General features: G+C 51.7%; 1 protein-coding gene across 2 annotated transcripts in view; it reads right to left on the bottom strand.

Annotated features, from left to right (window-relative positions):
* Positions 1-17281, bottom strand: part of RIN3 (Ras and Rab interactor 3) — a 116625-nt gene that overhangs the window by 73030 nt on the left and 26314 nt on the right. For both annotated transcript variants that reach the window (XM_059182462.1, XM_059182461.1), the window contains exon 2: positions 8844-9051. In XM_059182462.1, coding sequence (XP_059038445.1) covers positions 8844-9051 — 208 coding nt within the window. The remainder of the gene's footprint in view (positions 1-8843; positions 9052-17281) is intronic.

Consider the following 17281-nt stretch of genomic DNA (forward strand, 5'->3'; position numbering starts at 1 on the left):
GGGCACGGTGGGGTTCTGAGGCTAGGCTGTAAGAGGGGTTCTGAGGCTAGGCTGTCAGCTTCCATGCTCACCCTCTGGGACCACAGATGTCACGTGAGGACCCCCAGAGTGAATCTGCCAGAGTCACGTGGCCAGCCAGCTGCTGGCGCCAAGGGCCCGCCAAGCGAGTGGGCCCAACTCAGGCCAGCCAGCCCCAGCGGAGCCTCCGGCTGACTGCGGCTGCATGGCTGACCCCAGGTGAGACCAGCAACAGAGCAGCTCTACAGAACCCAGCCCAAACTGCAAACCCACAGAATCGTAAGCAACTCAAATGGCGACTGTTTTAAGCCACTGAAGTTGTCAGTGATTTGTTACATGACAGTAGCTAATGATAGAGCCATCGGGTATATGGACATGGGCCCCATCGTTTAGGTACGCACTCCTCTCTTCCTTCTAGAAGGTGCTATGGAGGGATCCCCAGAGCTCAGGGAATGGGGGGGCAGTTTGAAAGCCAGGGGCACTGGGGGAGGGAGGCAGTTCCCCACTCTCCAGCCAGAGGAACCAAGACCCAGAGATGAAACAGGCCTCCTGAGGCCACATCAGTTGTTAGTGGCCGAACGAGGACAAGAATGCAAGGCCAGTGACCTTCAGGCCGTGGTGTGACCACTACAGATCACCTCCTCCAACCCAACCAACTCACTGAATGTCAGCTGAGCACGAGTTCTGAGCCAGGCATCAGGCTACAGGTTTTAGACAGATACTTTGTAGTACTCTGGGCTTGGGAGTGTTCTACCCATTGCACAGATGAAAAAAGTATGGGGGGAGGAACAGCAAAAAAGAGAGGGAAAGGGGAATACTCAGGGCCGTGGGCCTTGGGGCCCTTCCATGTACGACTTCAGCCCACAGGCTCTGGAGCCAGATGCTCTGAGTTTAGTCCTTAGCTTGGCTACTCTGAGCTGTGTGGTCTCTCTGGAGCTGCTTCTTCATATGGAAAATGGGATCATTAACAGTTTCTGCCAGGGACAGTCGCTATCCATTAGCTCTCGAACAACGAGTCTTTTCCCTTTCTTGACAACTGACCCCAGTTCTGATCTGGGTCTGGGTGCAACATATCCTGCCTCAGGAGGAGTTGGTCAAAAGCCAATCATGGCTATTCTGCTCCTTTTTGCCATTCACCCCCTTTCCAGCCCCCTCCTTGCAGTTAGGGGTGACCAAAAAGTCATCTAAAAATAAATTTGTTCTGTGAAAAAAAGACCGAGGCTTGGAGAAGAAAGCCTTTTGCCTGTGACCTCCTGCCTTTGAATGGGTGAGATGGCTGGAGCTCCTGCTGCCAGTTTGTCACCATGAAGCAACAACTGGAGGACAAAAGCCAACACCTTGCAGATGGGGAACAGAAAGGTGAAAAGACCCTGGGTTCTAAGGACATCACTTGACTGCTAAACTAACCCTGGACCCCACCCTCCAGCTGATCGAGGCCCTAGGTCAGCGGTGCCTCCCTTCCCCAGTGCCCCTCCACCTGCCTCCCGTCCTGAGAACAAATGGCACAGAACCCCCTCCTGCAGGAAGGTAGCATTCCTACCCTCAGGGGTTCATGGACCGCTCCATGAGTCAGAAAGGAAGCCTGGTGAGACACCGGGCACAAAGGACAAGGACAGATACCCTCATCAGCAGCCCTAGACTTCAGGCCTCTGCACAGAGTAAATCGTTGAGCTCAAGGTGGGGAGTGAGGGACCAGATGACAAGTGTAGCCGTGAGGGCCTTTTCTGTCCCCCTGCAGGACACTTGCCTGTGGACTATCCAGGATGATAATGAGTGGAACAGTTCAGTCATTTCCCTTCCTCCCCCACTGCTCCCAAAAGTCTCCCCCAATTAACCACGCCACCAACAAACCTTGATGTGCCCCTGTGTCCCCACTCAGCCTCTCGCCTCTGTGGGAACAATGCAGTCTGGTGCCACGCTGAGCTGACATCTGAGTCAACCCACTCCTTCTGCTCCCTCTTTCCCCCCTCTTTTGTCCGCTTCCTCAGTGCCCTGCATTAGGAACTCTCAGAAAGCAAAAGAATCCTCTTCCCCAGTTGCACAGACTGACTGGGGCATGCCCACTCTAGAGGTCCAGTTTTCTTTAGGGATTCTCCTGTCCCTACCCACCAAACAACTGTGGGGAGGAGGTCAGAGCACCGGGCTGAAAGGCAGGACACTTGGGGTCCCTCCTGGCTCTGCCCCTCATTTGCCATGTCCTTTGGCAAGTCATTTCCCCTCTCTTGAGCTGGCTTTTCCAGTCTAGTGAGGGCAGGGGGCTGCAGGGTCCCAGGCCTCCTTTCTTCTAGAAGATACTCTCCCAGATCGGCACCGGGGGTTCTTTCCCAGATCCCGAGAGGCTGGCACTGAGTTTGCCGGGGAAGTGACTGCAGTCCACGAGGCTGCAACAGCCGGCTGCAGGAGCCTCGCCCCGTCCACCCTTAGCCAGGACGTGTTTTGGGAAAGACCAACTGATTGCCGTAACAGCTGGGACACAGTATGCTTGGGGGGAGAATTACACAGCTTCTGCAGGCCCCTCCTCCTCTTTGAGTAAATATACAAAAACCCAAAGTCCAATACACCATAATGATTTTAACTTTTATCCATTTTTGCCCAGACAATCCAGAGCGGTCTGCTTTTCCACTTTGGTTATTTTAGGACAATTTTCCAGCTGCTTTGGGGGGGGAACTTTCCAATCATGGCCATCAGAGCAGGTTTGGAAGTGGCCGGTTCTTCCAAGAGGCCAGAAGCTCAGGGGCTGCTCGGCCTCTGGAGGCCGGGGGTCCAGTGGGTCAGGGACCAGGGCCCACTCTGGACACATGTGGCCCACCCTTCACATCACTTCTAATGAAGTGGTAGCACGGCAAGGAGGGGAGATTTTCAACTACCTCTGGAGTTTTTAAAACATGCTGTTGCCTGAGCTCTAGTCCAAACCAAAAAAAAAAAAAAAAAAAAAAAAAAAAAAAAAAAAAAAAATCTGGGAATGAGGCCGAGACATTTTTCAAGCCTTTGAAGGCAGTCAGTTGATGGGTTCAAATCACACTTCGGCACTTAGCAGCTGATTACGTGGGCTCCTTACCAGGCTCCTTACGCAGGCTCCTTACCAGAGTTGACTTTCCTCACTTATAAAATAGGGAGCCTGCCCCCAGTTCTGCAGGGCTGTTGGAAAGATGAGAGAGGGGGGCTTACGGCACAGGAGACCTGCGGGAACTGCTGACCATGCTCCTTTCCTGGCCCCAGCATCTGGAAGGGGCAAGAGAGAGGCTGCACTGATGCTTTTGCCAAACTAATCTTGAATGGATTTGGCATTCCTTGGGCTCACACCTGGGGAAGGTGCCTTGAACCACCTACACGGCTGGTCTGTATCACTATACAGGCTATTCTAACTCTTGAGCTAACCCCCCACTACAAAAAGCAATCTCACAAGAGATTTTTTTCATTAAAAACTATCTTTTGTCCTCCAAGCAATGGCACTCCAGTTTCAATAAACACACAAAACACCCAGATCTTGCTTTCTAATATTATTCTCTAATAAAAGAAACGGGGGCCCCATGGAGAAATGGCTGATTCCAGGATGTGGGCAAGAAATACACAAAACAATCCTGGAGCGTGCAGGGTCAGAAAGGAAGGAAGTGCTCCACACAGCAAACACACACATGCACATGCGCAATGATGACCGTATGTCAAAGGGACACGGGAACCAACTGATGGAGCTCAGGCCAAAGCTTGAACAATCTGAGCAAAAGAATTATTGGGGTGCCAGGGTGGCTCAGTGGGTTAAGCCTCCGCCTTCAGTTCTGGTCATGATCTCAGGGTCTTGGGATCAAGGTCTGAATCAGGTTCTCTGCTCAGCAGGGAGCCTGCTTACCCCCTCTCCCTGCCTGCCTCTCTGCCTACTTGTGATCTCTGTCTATCAAATAAATAAATAAAATCTTTTTAAAAAATCATTAAAGTAGTATTGGATTATAACCCAAAGCAGAAAGACAATACCCATGAGTCCATATTGCTACAGGTAAATGATGGAATAAATAAATAAATGGAGAAGAGACACATCTCTTGTGCAGAAGAACTCCAAATAATTAATGTAGATAGTCAAGGACTCCCCAGTCCCTGAGGACGGGCCACACATATTGACTTCCTTCCAAAGAGGGCAGCATAAGGGGTGGGAGAGCAAGGATCACTTTACAGAGGCGAGAGCTTGACAAGCACCTCGGCCAGGTGATCCAGGTCAATGCCAACAGTGAGTGCTAAGTCACGTTGATAGTAGGTTCTGCTGACATGATGTGAAGAGAAAGACAATCTACTGGGTCTTCTGCCCGCAAACTCATAAGCCTAGTCTAAGCATCAGATGAATGCCGACGGAGGGATTCCCTACCAAATGCCTTTGAAATACCTGTATTCCTCAAACCTGTCAAGGCCATCAAAACACAAAGAAAGTCTCAGAAACTGTCACAGCCTAGAAGAGCCTGAGACACGAGGACCCAATGTAAGGCGGAGACCTGCTTGAGAGGCTGTCATGGGTAAAGGACATTAGGTAAAAGCTGGGGGCTTTAGCGCATGTGAATGTATCAATATTACTTCATTAATTGTGACAAGCGTATTCTATTCCTGTCTGATGTTAACAGCAGCTGTTAAACTGGGGGAGGAGTCTCTGGGAACTCCCTGTACTGTCTTTGGAACTTTTCTGTAAATCCAAAATTTCTAACATTAAACTTAAAAAAAAAAAAAAACACAACAAAAATCATTTGGGTATAGAAAGAATAGAAATGGCTTTTCGACTGCCTTGTTGCTGGATACACACAAATCAAAAATGGGCCAGTATGTTCCCAATACGTATCAGAGACTCAGACTGCTGGGAAGGTAGGTGGGGAGGGCTGGAGGGCTGGAGGGGTGGGACATGGTCAAGCTCATGGAGCTCCTGGTGGAGCCAGAAGCCTGGTCTCCAGACCGTTCACCTCTGGAGGGGCGGGTATCCACGTGATCTCTGAAGACCCTTGGAGCTCATAAAGCCTAGGGGCCACCTGTAGTGTCTGTAGGATTTTTTGTTTGTTTGTTTTCATTTTTTTAAAGTACTTAAAAAAAAAAAAAGATTTTATTTATTTACTTGGGGGAGAGAGAGAGAGAGAAAAGGATAAAGCACCTGTGTAAAGGAAGGTACAGAGGGAGAAGCAGGCTCTCTGCTGAGCCGGGAGCCCGAGGTGGGACTCGATCCCTGGACCCTGGGATCATGACCTGAGCCGAAGGCAGACACTTAACTGACTGAGTGGTCTGCCGCTCTGAAAATGAGGAGAGCATTGCGGGCTGTTTCCCACCCTCCTGTGGGAGGAAGTTACCTGGCCAAGGGCCCTCGCTGAAGGTCACACCTCGCAGACTCTGCTCTCACTTGTCACGTGGCCTCAGGCAAGTGAGTGAACCTGTCAGAGCCTCTGCTGTCTCCTCGAGGAGAGGAGGACACTGACAGCATGGAGCACCTGACGGAAATCACGGTGGGGATAGATCTGACTGTGCAAAGACCAACTCTGGGTAAGAGTTGGCCAATGTTCTTACCAGAGCATGAACTTTGGGCTTTGCCTCTGCTTGAAAACAGAGATGAGAAGGGGGGTGGGGGCGGGTAAGGGCAGAGAGGGAGGGGCCAGGGAAAGGAAGAGAAGGTGCATCTGGTCCAATTCTGATGGCTCAGGGCTGGCCCTGTCCCTGAGGCCTCGGCGGGGCAGTGAGTGGGAGCAGGGAGTGGGCCTGGCTGACCCCCTTTAGGGCAGCTTCCTTCCATCTTAACCATGGGCGCTCTCTCCGTCCCGGGATCGGATGCAGGCCTCTCTCTGGATGCGGGTGTCACGTTAGGACCCAGCCTTGGAGCAGCTTTCTATTTGCTCTCTCAGTCCGTCCCATCCACCCTGCATGACCTGGCTCAGAGTCTGCCTCCTCCAGGAAGTCCGCCCACATCGCCCCAGAGCTTGGCATCTCTTTCTGGCCATGGTCAGATCTTCTCATCCTCAGGGCAGAGAGGACGTACTGGAACACAACAAATCCTCACACCCCACAGTGGTGTGGGGCTCTCAGAAGTCGTTGGACAGTAACAGCTTTCTAGTCCTTAGGTGGGATGGCTTTAAGATGTGTGTTCCACACTGGTTCCCAGAATGCTCCGGCAGGATCCAGCTCCCCTTGCGGCCCGTGGTAACGTGCACGACCACACACCTTTCATTAGCTGCCTCCCTTCCCTGTCTTATTTCCCCTGCCAGCCTCCTGGGGTCACCTCCCAAATAAACTACTTGAACTCAAATCCTTGTCGTGGGGTTTGCTTCTAGGGAAGCCCAAACTAGGGCGCTCCTCTTAGCCTCAGTTTCCTTATCTGTAAATTGGGGATAATAACAGGTTCAGAGGCCTCCCAGGATTATCACAAGGATGCGAGGAGAGGACATCACACAGGACTTGCCATTAACGTCAGTACCTGGCCCAGCACCGAGAAGGAATCTTCACGTTGAACCACTCTTGTTATTTTGATTTGGGCTTATCTTCAACTTTTTGAAAATGATTTGGGCTTTTCTTCACTTTTTGAAGATAGGGCTGACCCTTGAGGCAAAGCAGTCTGGACTTAGGGCCGACCCACCCTGCCCTAAAGAGACGCTTGCCTTTCCCACGATGGGTCCTCGCTGTCTTGTCCATCTGCATGTCCATCCATGCCCAGAAAATGGCCATCCCTTGGCATCAAAACCTTGCACTTGGGTCTACATTGAGTCTCATCGTCCCAGGAAGGGTGGGAAGCTAACCCCCTCCGAACCTCACAGGGAAGTGGGTGATTCGCTGGTGGACTAGACACGCTGGGAACATTGACTGGGACACTCGCTGGCATGAGTCGCTGATTTTATTTTCCATACAGTTTCTTCATTTGCTCTGAAGCCCTCAGTGAGTTCAAAATAGAAAACCTTTTGGTGGGGCGGGATGAAACAAGGGATCTTGTTTACTTGAGGATGACCATCAGCTTGCCTGCCCCTGGAGCCCCCTCCCTACTCATCCTTCTAGAGGGATCCACGGACTCCCAGGCTGTCCCTGGTGCCGCAGTGGGGCTGGCCTGGCCTGGGGGCAGGGGGCACCTGCCACCATACCCAGAAGAGACACCCCCCTGCCTTGGTCTTAGCAGGATTCTGCTGGGCTATCGAGCCTCCATGGTCCCCACTCCCTGTGGGAGGGACCTCTGTGGCAAGGAGAGGTTGGAACTTTGTTGGAAGCCACATAAGTTGCAGGAATTCCAATCTTTTTTTTTTTCTTTAAGATTTTATTTATTTATTTGACAGAGATCACAAGTAGGCAGAGAGGCAGGCAGAGAGAGAGGAGGAAGCAGGCTCCCTGCTGAGCAGAGAGCCCCATGTGGGACTCAATCCCAGGACCCTGAGATCATGACCCAAGCTAAAGGCAGAGCTTAACCCACTGAGCCACCCAGGCGCCCCAGGAATTCCAATCTTTAGGTACAACTGCTACTCAACAGATTTTTATCTAGTCCAAGGTGAATGAATCCACTAAGCCACTGAGCCCCACAGGGGAGCCTGGACTCTTGCAACACGACCTACCGCACTGAAGGGGAGCCCAGCAGAAGCGTCCAGCGGCTGAAAGGTAGGGATTCCACGCAGGTACAACATAGCCCAGGAGCAGCCAGACTGCCTGGGTTCTGGGTTCAAGTTCCAGCTCAGGCACTGGCTCGCTGAGGGAGGTCACACAGCTTCTTGGCATCTCAGCTACCTTTTCTGTAAAATGGGTCTGATTGTCATGCCCAAGTCAGAGGGCTGCCGTGAGCACACACGGTGCTGATTCACGTGCACACCTTCGCTGAGTGCCCAGGACAGAGTGCCCGATGGACCCTGGCTGAGGTCACTGGGGGACCCTGCGGATAACGCCCGTGAAGACAGACCATGAGCTTCGAGCAAACATGGTTTCTGCAGTGGACAGCTGCCGGGGCGTGGGGAGGAGGCCCAGGGCTTTATGTCGGGTCAATGAAATGTGTTGGAAGCAGACAGAGATGCTGCTGACACAGCACTGTGAACAGACTACACACATAGCGTGCTTGAAAACAGCTCCTCTTCTGTGATGCGAATTTCACTTCCATAACAAACAAAACTGAAAACAGACTTTTGGGAAGTCAGTGAGGGGACAGAGAACAGGTGGCAAAAACTTCGAGAAGCCTCTTTACTTCTGTCCGGCTTGATTTTTTTTTTTTTTTTTTTTTTTTTTACAGTGACTACACATGTTTATCACTTTTACAATTAAACAAATCAAATGTTTTTTAAAAAGGAAGTGGTGCATAAGAGAAAGCGCGTGGGGTGGGTGGCACCTGACGGGTTCTGACTCATGTTTCACTATCTACCTCCCTATCTTCCCCTGTGATGCTCACAGGACCAGAGTACCTTCACGAATGGCCCTGTTTCAAAGGGAGAAAAGTGAGCCTCAGAAAAATCTTAGCCCCTTGGCTCAGCTCACAGAGCCTGGCTCCAGAAAAGCTTTTGCCTGCGTCACATAGCCCCTGTTCTCTTATATCAACTAAGGGGGTGAAACAGGATCTCTCAGGTGCCTCCAGCTCTCATCCCGGATGCCTGGCTGACTTCTCCAAGTGCCAGTCCTGCTTCTCAGGGGTCCTGGTGCCCAGACAGCCCCCGCCAGCCACACAGCCCCCTGTTCTCCAGAGGGGGGGACACCTGCTCTCCAAAGCAGGAACCAAATGTCCCACCAGTCTCTCGCTCCTCAGTTCTGGAAACAAACACCCCAGTCGAAAAGCTGACCAACCCAAGAAAGGAAAGCAGAAACAGGCAGCTGTGCTTGCCCACCACCGGCCACGAGGTGAAGAGACCTCAACTCACCCCAGCCGCCTCCTGGAGCAGGATCCCGGCGGCCTCTGCCTGGCCCAGACCCAGCTGCAGCCACACAGGACAGGTCTTGATGAGCTTCTCCAGGACACTGATACCCCGCCGGGGAAGGCAGTTCTTCGGAGTGACCGGGGGCCGAGGCCCCATGCCATCCTCCTCCTTCTCTTCCTCTCCCTCTCCTTTGCCAACATCTGGAACAGGACTGAGAACAGAATCAAACGATCAGCCCTGCTGCAGCCAGCCCACACAGCGGAGTGTAACAGACCGACAGTCAATTCCACTGTGCCCATTCATTAGGCATCTATGAAGCCACCAGTCCTCTGGGGAATTAAAAAAAGAGACAAACCATGATCCGCACCTTGGGGTGCTTATAATAAAATGGGTTGGATCAACACAGACGAAACCAGCTGAAGCAGAAGATTGGGATAAATGTAACAGAACACCATGTGGCGGGAACAGCTAATTCCAACCCCGGCTAGCTTCAGGGAGACACAGGGGACTCCAAGGAACTATATCTCTCAGGGTATCTGCAGGGGTGAAAACCTTCATCAGACAGAGGGGGTAGTTACACAAGTAGGAAGATGTGGCTGGTGCCTGTCTTTTGCCTGCGTCCCTGGATAGTGGTTGCTCTAAGGGGCCGCTCTGGGGAGGGTCAGGATGAGCCCCACTAAAGGCACAGAAGAGGGGAACGGGGTGGTGGGGGAGAGGGGGTTCAAGGGCTGCAAGATCCAGAAGTCCTGAGGAGGGAACAGCTTTCCCCAAAGGCAAGGGCGGGGCCCCGGCCAAAATTCCCTCCTGACGTGCCCACTCCCACATCCTCCCAGAAGCTGTCCCTCTCATGGATGCTGTGTGCACAGGGACGCTTGTGCATTTCCCCTCTGGGTCCACACTGAAAAGTGTGCCCAGGACGAACAGGAGTGTCTGAGGCAGCTGCAGGCACCGTGGGGCCGGGAGGGGCGGTGAGGCAGCCCCATGGATGGCTACAGGCTGTGGAACTGGGGCTTAGTGAGCCACATTTGGAGTTCAAGTCCAGGGCAGCCCAGCTGATGCTGATGTAACCTCTTCCCAGGCCCTGAAGTCCGGTCACAGCATCTCCGCTGGGAAAGAAGTGAAAAGGCTGGAGGCCAGAATTACCCTGGAAAGAAGTACCCTGGGGCCTGTTAGTTTCCTCTGACCCTCGAAACCCAAAACTATCTTCTGGCACCAAAAGGCTTCCTGATCATCTTTAAACCTCCTCACTTGGCCAGGGGCCTCCCCCAGGGGCACATTAGGGCTCTCATGGAAGCTGGGAGTGAGAGCTCGCACTTCCCCTCTGCCACCATCTATGCTGAGGCCATGCTGAGTCCTTTCCCTCTGAGTCTGTCTTCTCATCTATGCAATGGGCAGGTGGTAGCCCCGAAGCTTCCTCCACTTACTGGGTGGTCCTACGCGGGGACTGGGCTTTGGGGACAAAGGTCCTCATCTTCTCCTTAGAACCAAAGCCATGATCAAACAAACAGGCTCTGGGAGGAAGGAGGGGGTCTATCTCCCATTCGCTTGTACTATGAATATTTTCCGAGGGCCTGTGAGCTCCAGATGTTGTTCTAGGAACGGGGTCAGAGCAGAGAACAAGAGTAAAAACCAAACCAAACCAAATCAACAAACCTCACCTCTAGGAGAGAAGCCAGGTGACAGACAAGGTGAATGAGTGACCTAGAGTGTGTCAGGTCGTGCTGAGCTGTAACAAGGATGCAGATTTGGGAAAGAGCAAAGCCCTTTGAGCGACCTGACCCAGAGAAACCTCAAGGAAGCCTGGGTGCTGGCAGATGCTGGGGCTAGAGGGTTGGGGCAAGGGGAGGTCAGAGGGGGCAGGGTGGGTGTCCCCATAAGGATGCTGGAACAACTGGCAGAGTTGACTCTAAGGCCGCTCCCTGCCCCCAGCTCCCTGGAAGTCCCAGCTTCATCCTGAGGACAGGATGACCAAGGATAAACTCCATCCAGGCTCCAGAATCATGGGGACCATGCCATGAGTCTTTTGTGATCACGTCCCTTCCTGCTCTAAAACCTTCAATGGCTCGCACTGCCTAAAGGATCCAATCCAGTCTCCTAATATTAAAGGCACTCCCATTCTGTGCCCCTGCCTTCCCCCATCCCCATAAACTCCTCACAAAGAGCTGCCCTCCATCCCCTCAGCAAAACCTGCATTTCCCCACTTGGCACTCCTGAGGCTCAGGCTGCCCTATCCACCTGTAATTCCAATGCCCAAAGTGATTCCTTCAGGTTCCCTGTTACCAACATTGTCTCCAATGGGCAGGCATAAGTTTAGTGGATTGGACCAGAAAGCAAGAACCATGAAAGGGAAGGTGGATAAATTAAACATACCAAATTAAACTTGTGCCCATCAAAACACCTCACGAAGAAAAGGAATACGCAAACCACGGGCGGGGAAAAAATATTTGCAAAGCATACATCAAACGGAGAACAAGCACGCTCGCGTTAAAAACGGGCCAAAGATTTGAAAATACCTCCAAAGAGACATCTGAATGGCCAATAAGCCAGCGAAAGATTACTTGACATCATTAGTCAGTAGGGGAATGCAAATTAAAGCCACAATGAGATACCATGATGCAACTACGAGAATGGCTAAAATTAAAAAGACAGACAACATCACACGCCGGTAAGGGTGGGAGGAAACCAGAGCTCTCCAGCCTTACTGGAGAGACTCTAAATGGGGACAATCACTTTGGAAAAAGACAATTTTTAAAAAAATTTTTTTTTAATTTTTTTTTTTTTTTTTTTTTTTTTTTTGGTAAACCTAAACATACACCTCGCATATGATCCAACCATCTCACTTCTGGGTATCTATCTACCCAAGAAAGATGAAAGTCAATGCCCGCGCAAAGACCCGTACGTAGATGGGTGTTCACTGCAAAATTCTTTCAACTCTTCTGCATGTTTAAAATCTTTTATAGGACACTGCTGGGGATAAAGTTCTCCCCACCCCTTAAGACCCATCCAGAAGAAGCCTGCCTGCTTTATTAGAAATCCTGGGTTCGAATCCAGGCTGTGTGACCTCTGGACAGTTATGCTACTTCTCTGGGCTTCAGTTTAAGCATCTGTAAAAAGGTAAAAATTACCCTTACCTGATAGCGAGGCAGAGAGAGATGGGTCGAGTGCTTCGCACAACTCAATAAAAGTTAACTATTGTTTTTCTATCATCTCAGCCCTCTAGTTAGGATTCTTCTCATTATAACTCTTCTACTTTGTGGCCTTGATTTTAGGACTTAGCACATTTGATGAGAATGACCGTGTAGGTGTCTGTGAGTTGCACCTGGCTTGTACCCAAGACAACATGTGAACCCAGAGTTCAAGTGCTGTGTGGGCTCAGCGAGAGTCCCCAGCAGTTTACAGCTTCCGTGGCTGGGCTGTTCCACTAATCACAGCAGTGAAACAAGGCCTGACGGGGTGTCAGCTCTGGGCATTTCTACCTCTGTCATTCTGCTGGAGCCCCAGGGCCCAGCCCCAAGCGCCATCATGGTACAGGCACTTTGCAGAGCAAGTGACGCCCAGAAGCTCAAGTGACCCAATGCCCAATGTCAGCAGGGACTCAGGGATCCGAGGGTCTGGCCCCATGGCCCTTCTCCGGCCTGGTCAGAGCAGGTGCCCTCATCACATTGTCCCTTCAGGGCTCTTGTGCTCCTGTGACTCGGAGCGAGGCCCAAAGCTCCCCTAGCCTCAGCTGCTCCTTTTCTAACTGGCATCTGCTGGCAGAGCAGGTGACCCAGACACCCATGTCCTCGCTCTCAGCAGCCAAACTCTAGCTGAAGGTCCCATAAGGGCAGCCACAGGAAACTTGGGCAATGAACAGGACTGTCAGCAAAAAAGTAAGGAGCCTCAGAAACTTTAGTGCAACTCATCAGAAAAGAGAAATCATTCATGGCCATTTTCTTTCTGCTCGCTGGTAGGGAGGACAGCGCCACTCTGGGCCAGGTGTCACTGGACACTGGGCTGAGCATGGGGTGGTCAGACACTCGGGAGACCCTCCCCCTGCACTGCAGGGACCCAGCCTGGATGCAGCAACTGGCTTTATCTGGGGGACTTTGTCACCAGCTCCCTGAAGGAGCAGTCAATTGGCATGTCCCCAACTTGCTGGACCGGTGTCTGGGTCCCCGTCACTGCTGAGGAGAGAAAAGCTCTGTTCTGGGGTGGAGAGGCTGCCCCAGGAGGCCCCTCCTAAGTTTGGGGTCAGAGCAAGGTGGCAGCTTGGAGGGCAGGGCCCGGCTCCATGCTGCCTGTTGGGAAGGAAGCCATGGAAGTTTCCCAGCTCACGAGAGCTCCAGCCCCAGGGAAAGAGCTTGGGAAGTTCCAGTGATGACTCCTTGTGAGGGGAACTGAGGGTCCCTTGTGCAGACTTAGCTAGAAGCTGAGCGGAACATGGGATGGAGGGAAAGGACTGGCAAAAGGCCATCTTGGTCCCACCCATGATCCCAACCCCAAGCAGCTTTAAGACCGAGCTGGTCTATCAAGACAGAGAGGCCTAGTCCCTGCCCTCACGGGCTCTTAAGGCCTGTAGGGGCCAGACGTGGCTCCAGTGATAATATTATGGGATGGCCCCATCACTCTGTACGAGGTGCACAGGCACCAGGTGACGTGGGGGGCGACATGGGAGGGGGTCCTGGGAAAGCAGGATAGCAGCCTGCCTGTTTGATGAACAAGGAGCCCACAGCACGACCACGTGTGGGTCTGTTCTAAGTACTCCACGCACTCCCTTAACTCGGCTGACCTCCCACCTGTATACCCGGGTTGCACTGTGTCCCCCAAAATGGCTTGTCCAAATTTTAACCCCCAGTACCTAAAGTTGTGACCTTATTAGAAAAGGGGATCTTTGTAGATGTTACTAAGTTAAGGATGAGATCACCCTAGATTGAAGACGGGGCCTAAATCCAGTGGGAGGTGTCCTTATAAGCAGAGGCGGTGGAGAGATGCTAGCAGGCCACCCGACGGCAGAAGAAGAGACTGGATTAGAACGTCTCAAGCCAAGGAGCACCAAGGGCCGAGGGCCGTCACCAGAAGGTAGGAGAGAGGATGGAAAGGATTCTCCCTCAGAGCCTGCAGATAGAACCATCTTGGCCAACACCCTGGTGTTAGACTTCCGGCCTCCAGAACGGTGGGAAGATAAATGTCTGTTGTTTCAAGCTGCAAGGTTTCGGTAAGCCGCCACAGTCCTGGGAAATGACTAGCTGACATCGAAAAGTCCCATGTCAAGATGAGAACACGGAGGCACAGAGAGGTTAAAGAGCTCACCCAAGGTCACACAGCCAGTAGGGGGCAGAGCTGGGATTCAAACCCCAGGCAATGTGGCTTCAGAGTTTGTGCTTCAAACCGCTACCTTATTCAAGCTCTTGAAGAAATTTAAAACAATTTTTCCCATGTATCTGTACCTTTGGAGTACACGGCAAAGAGTGTTCAATAATGTTTGCTATATCATTTGGAATATCTACAAACATACACAGACTCATATAAAAATATACATAGAAATAACTTCAGGAGGCTATGTAAGACATCATTAAAGACAGTTATCTCTGAGACGTTCAGGGGATTTGTTTCCATTTTTAATACTGATGAAGCATTACTTATGTGATTTAAAACCCATCTTAAATAATGTATGAAAATATCCCTGTTTGCCACATAAACGAACACAGAGAGTTGGAGAGCTGCTGGCTTTGGGGATCTTCCAGGCCTGGCTTGTACCCTGGTTTTGCAGACTTATGGGTAGGGCTTGGATGCCTTATCCAACCACTATGACCTTCAGTTTCTTCTTCTGTGAAATAGGGAGTAGGCACCACCAGCTGAGAGGACTTCTCTTAGGAGCAAAGATGAGGTGGGCAGGCACGTGGCAAGAAGAGGGCACTCCGTGCACCATGATTTTCATGGGAGTCATTAACAGTTAACCTCTAAAAGCCAGAGTTGAATTGCTGAGCAATTCCAGCACCCACCCTAAACTTCTGAGGTCCAAAGCCCCCTTCCTTCCTTTTGAAGTAGCCCCTGTTTCTCCTGCTGGGACAGGATTGAAGAGGGGTCCCAGAGGGGAGTTCCCCTGTGACTCTGGAGGCCCCGAGAAGCACCCATACTTCAACACTCCCAGGGTGGGACAGGATAGTTGCTCACGGCAGCCCCCAACACCCCATCAATTTTCTAGTCCTCCCTGCAGACTGCTCCTCCAGGAAATGAGTCCTGCACAGACAGGAGGGGACCAGCAACACAAGGACAGGCATGTGGGAGGTGTGAGACATTGCAAGGAGGGACACCAACCCTGCATCGGTGCCATCTCTCTCTAGACTCACGACTAGAGGGTCAGCGGACATTTCACACACCCTGCACAGTGCAAGGGTGACTCATTCAGTCTCTGTCCCAACCCCTGCCGTGCCCTGGCCAAGTGACTGGGGGCAAGGTACTGAACTTCTACGGGCCTCAGTTTTCTTATCTGTGCAATGGAGCTGGTAACATCTACATTTCAAGCAGCACCTGGCACTTCAAATAGGTCTGTATTCTAGCTGCGGGGTCGGGGTGGGGAGCCACATATGCGGTCACACCCAGGTTCTCCCAGGGACACCTGTTGCTGTGACAGCAATGCAAGAGACAGCCAGAGATAAGCCAGAGGCCATGGTGCACTAAAAGCCACTGGAGCACGAGAGGGTAAAGCACCACTAAGAATGAAGACAGGTGCACCTGCTCTGAAAATGACTGTCAAAATCCAAGGGAGACAGGCATGCTGCAGCCCAGTCCTCCCAGGATGAAAACAGGCACAAGGAGACAATGATGATGGCCCTACCATGGCCTTGGCAGTGACCAGAAAATGGGAATGACCAACGTCCATCTGTCCATCCATAAGAGAACGGGTGCACAGGCTGTGATCCCATCCACCTGGACGACCACACATCTGCTAAAAGGCAGGAGCCAAAGCTACACGGTAAAATCTCAAAATCCGGTTCATTCCCCGATTTCGGTCCCTCTGCTGAAGATAGATAGGTAAGGGAATGACCCTGTGTTTGGGAAACCCCCACTAAGATATATGGGGGTAAAGAGGCACCGTGTCTGCAAGCTGTTCTCAGAAGCTTCAGGAAAAAAATGAGAGAGGACGAGCAGATGGGACAAAATGTAAGTAATCAGTGTCTCTGGGTGAAGAGTGTACATACAGAAATTTGCAATACTCATCCTGTAACTTTTCTGGGAGTCTGAAATTACAGTAAAAAAAAAAAAAAGAAAGTTTTAAAATCCTACAAACCTAGGGCGCCTGGGTGGCTCAATCATTAAGCGTCTGCCTTCGGCTCAGGTCATGATCCCAGAGTCCTGGGATTGAGCCCCACTTTGGGCTCCCTGATCAGCGGGAAGCTGCTTCTCTCTCTCTCCCACTCCCCCTGTTTGTGTTCCCTCTCTCGCTGTGTCTCTCTCTGTCCAATAAATAAATAAAATCTTTAAAAAAAAATAAAATAAAATCCTACAAACCTGATGTGGAATGCAATAAGCAAATCACGGAAGGAACAGAAACACTTTGGTGTGAAACATACATGACAGTTCTGTATGCCCCGTAGAGAGCGCACACGCACCGACTTCGGGGTGATGGTTGCTGCTGAAGGGGGGAGGCAGGCAGTGGGATCAGGGAGGGCTGGGAAGGAGGCTTCAGCCCTCTCAGTAACCACTGATAAACTGCCACACGCCTTTCCCCCAATATCCTAGCACCTGTCACAAGGTGAGGAGAGACTGGGTGGGAAGTCTCCAGGCACCTAAGCCTAAGCCTATTCCTCCTGCCAGAGCAATTTATACGGGATACTCCAGCTTTTCAAAAAATTTTTCTAATTTTTAAAAATTTTTTTGGCGTTTTAAAGTCAATTCTGGAGCCTGAGGGCTGTGCTGAAAGGCAATGAAGATACACCCAGCCTAGGCATCCACCAATTCATCCAAAGAATCAGGCCCCAGGGGACTTCTGGGGGGAATCCTCTGACAGCCGCCCCAGGGTCACTAGAGAAGCAGCCAGAGGTCACTGGCTCATTTCTCTGGCAGCCATAGGACTTCGCTGGGAGCAGCAGCTTGTGCCAGTGCGAAGGACACTCTGGAGGCCTTAGTGTGATGGGGAAAGCCAAGCTGCTCTGCCCGTCTGAGCCTCAGTGCACCACCCCCTAGCCGTAGTTGGGAAGACGAGAACACCTGCCTAACGGTGGTGTGAGGCTCTCATGGGACAGCATCAGGAAAGGCTTCAGCCACAGCTGACACCTAACAGGTGGTCACTCCTCGAGGGGATGGGACGTTTGGGGACAGTGCTGGAGACGTCAGATGTGCAGCAAGCCATTTCTGTGGTTCAAATACTGCTGACATTACTGGCCATGAGCTGCTCGCAGAGGTCCTGAACCGTTACCCAGAGGCCTTTGTGACCTTCCAAGCCACTGCCCTCCACC

Source organism: Mustela lutreola, chromosome 7 (assembly GCF_030435805.1).
Source record: "Mustela lutreola isolate mMusLut2 chromosome 7, mMusLut2.pri, whole genome shotgun sequence".
Classification (NCBI taxonomy): Eukaryota; Metazoa; Chordata; class Mammalia; order Carnivora; family Mustelidae; genus Mustela; species Mustela lutreola.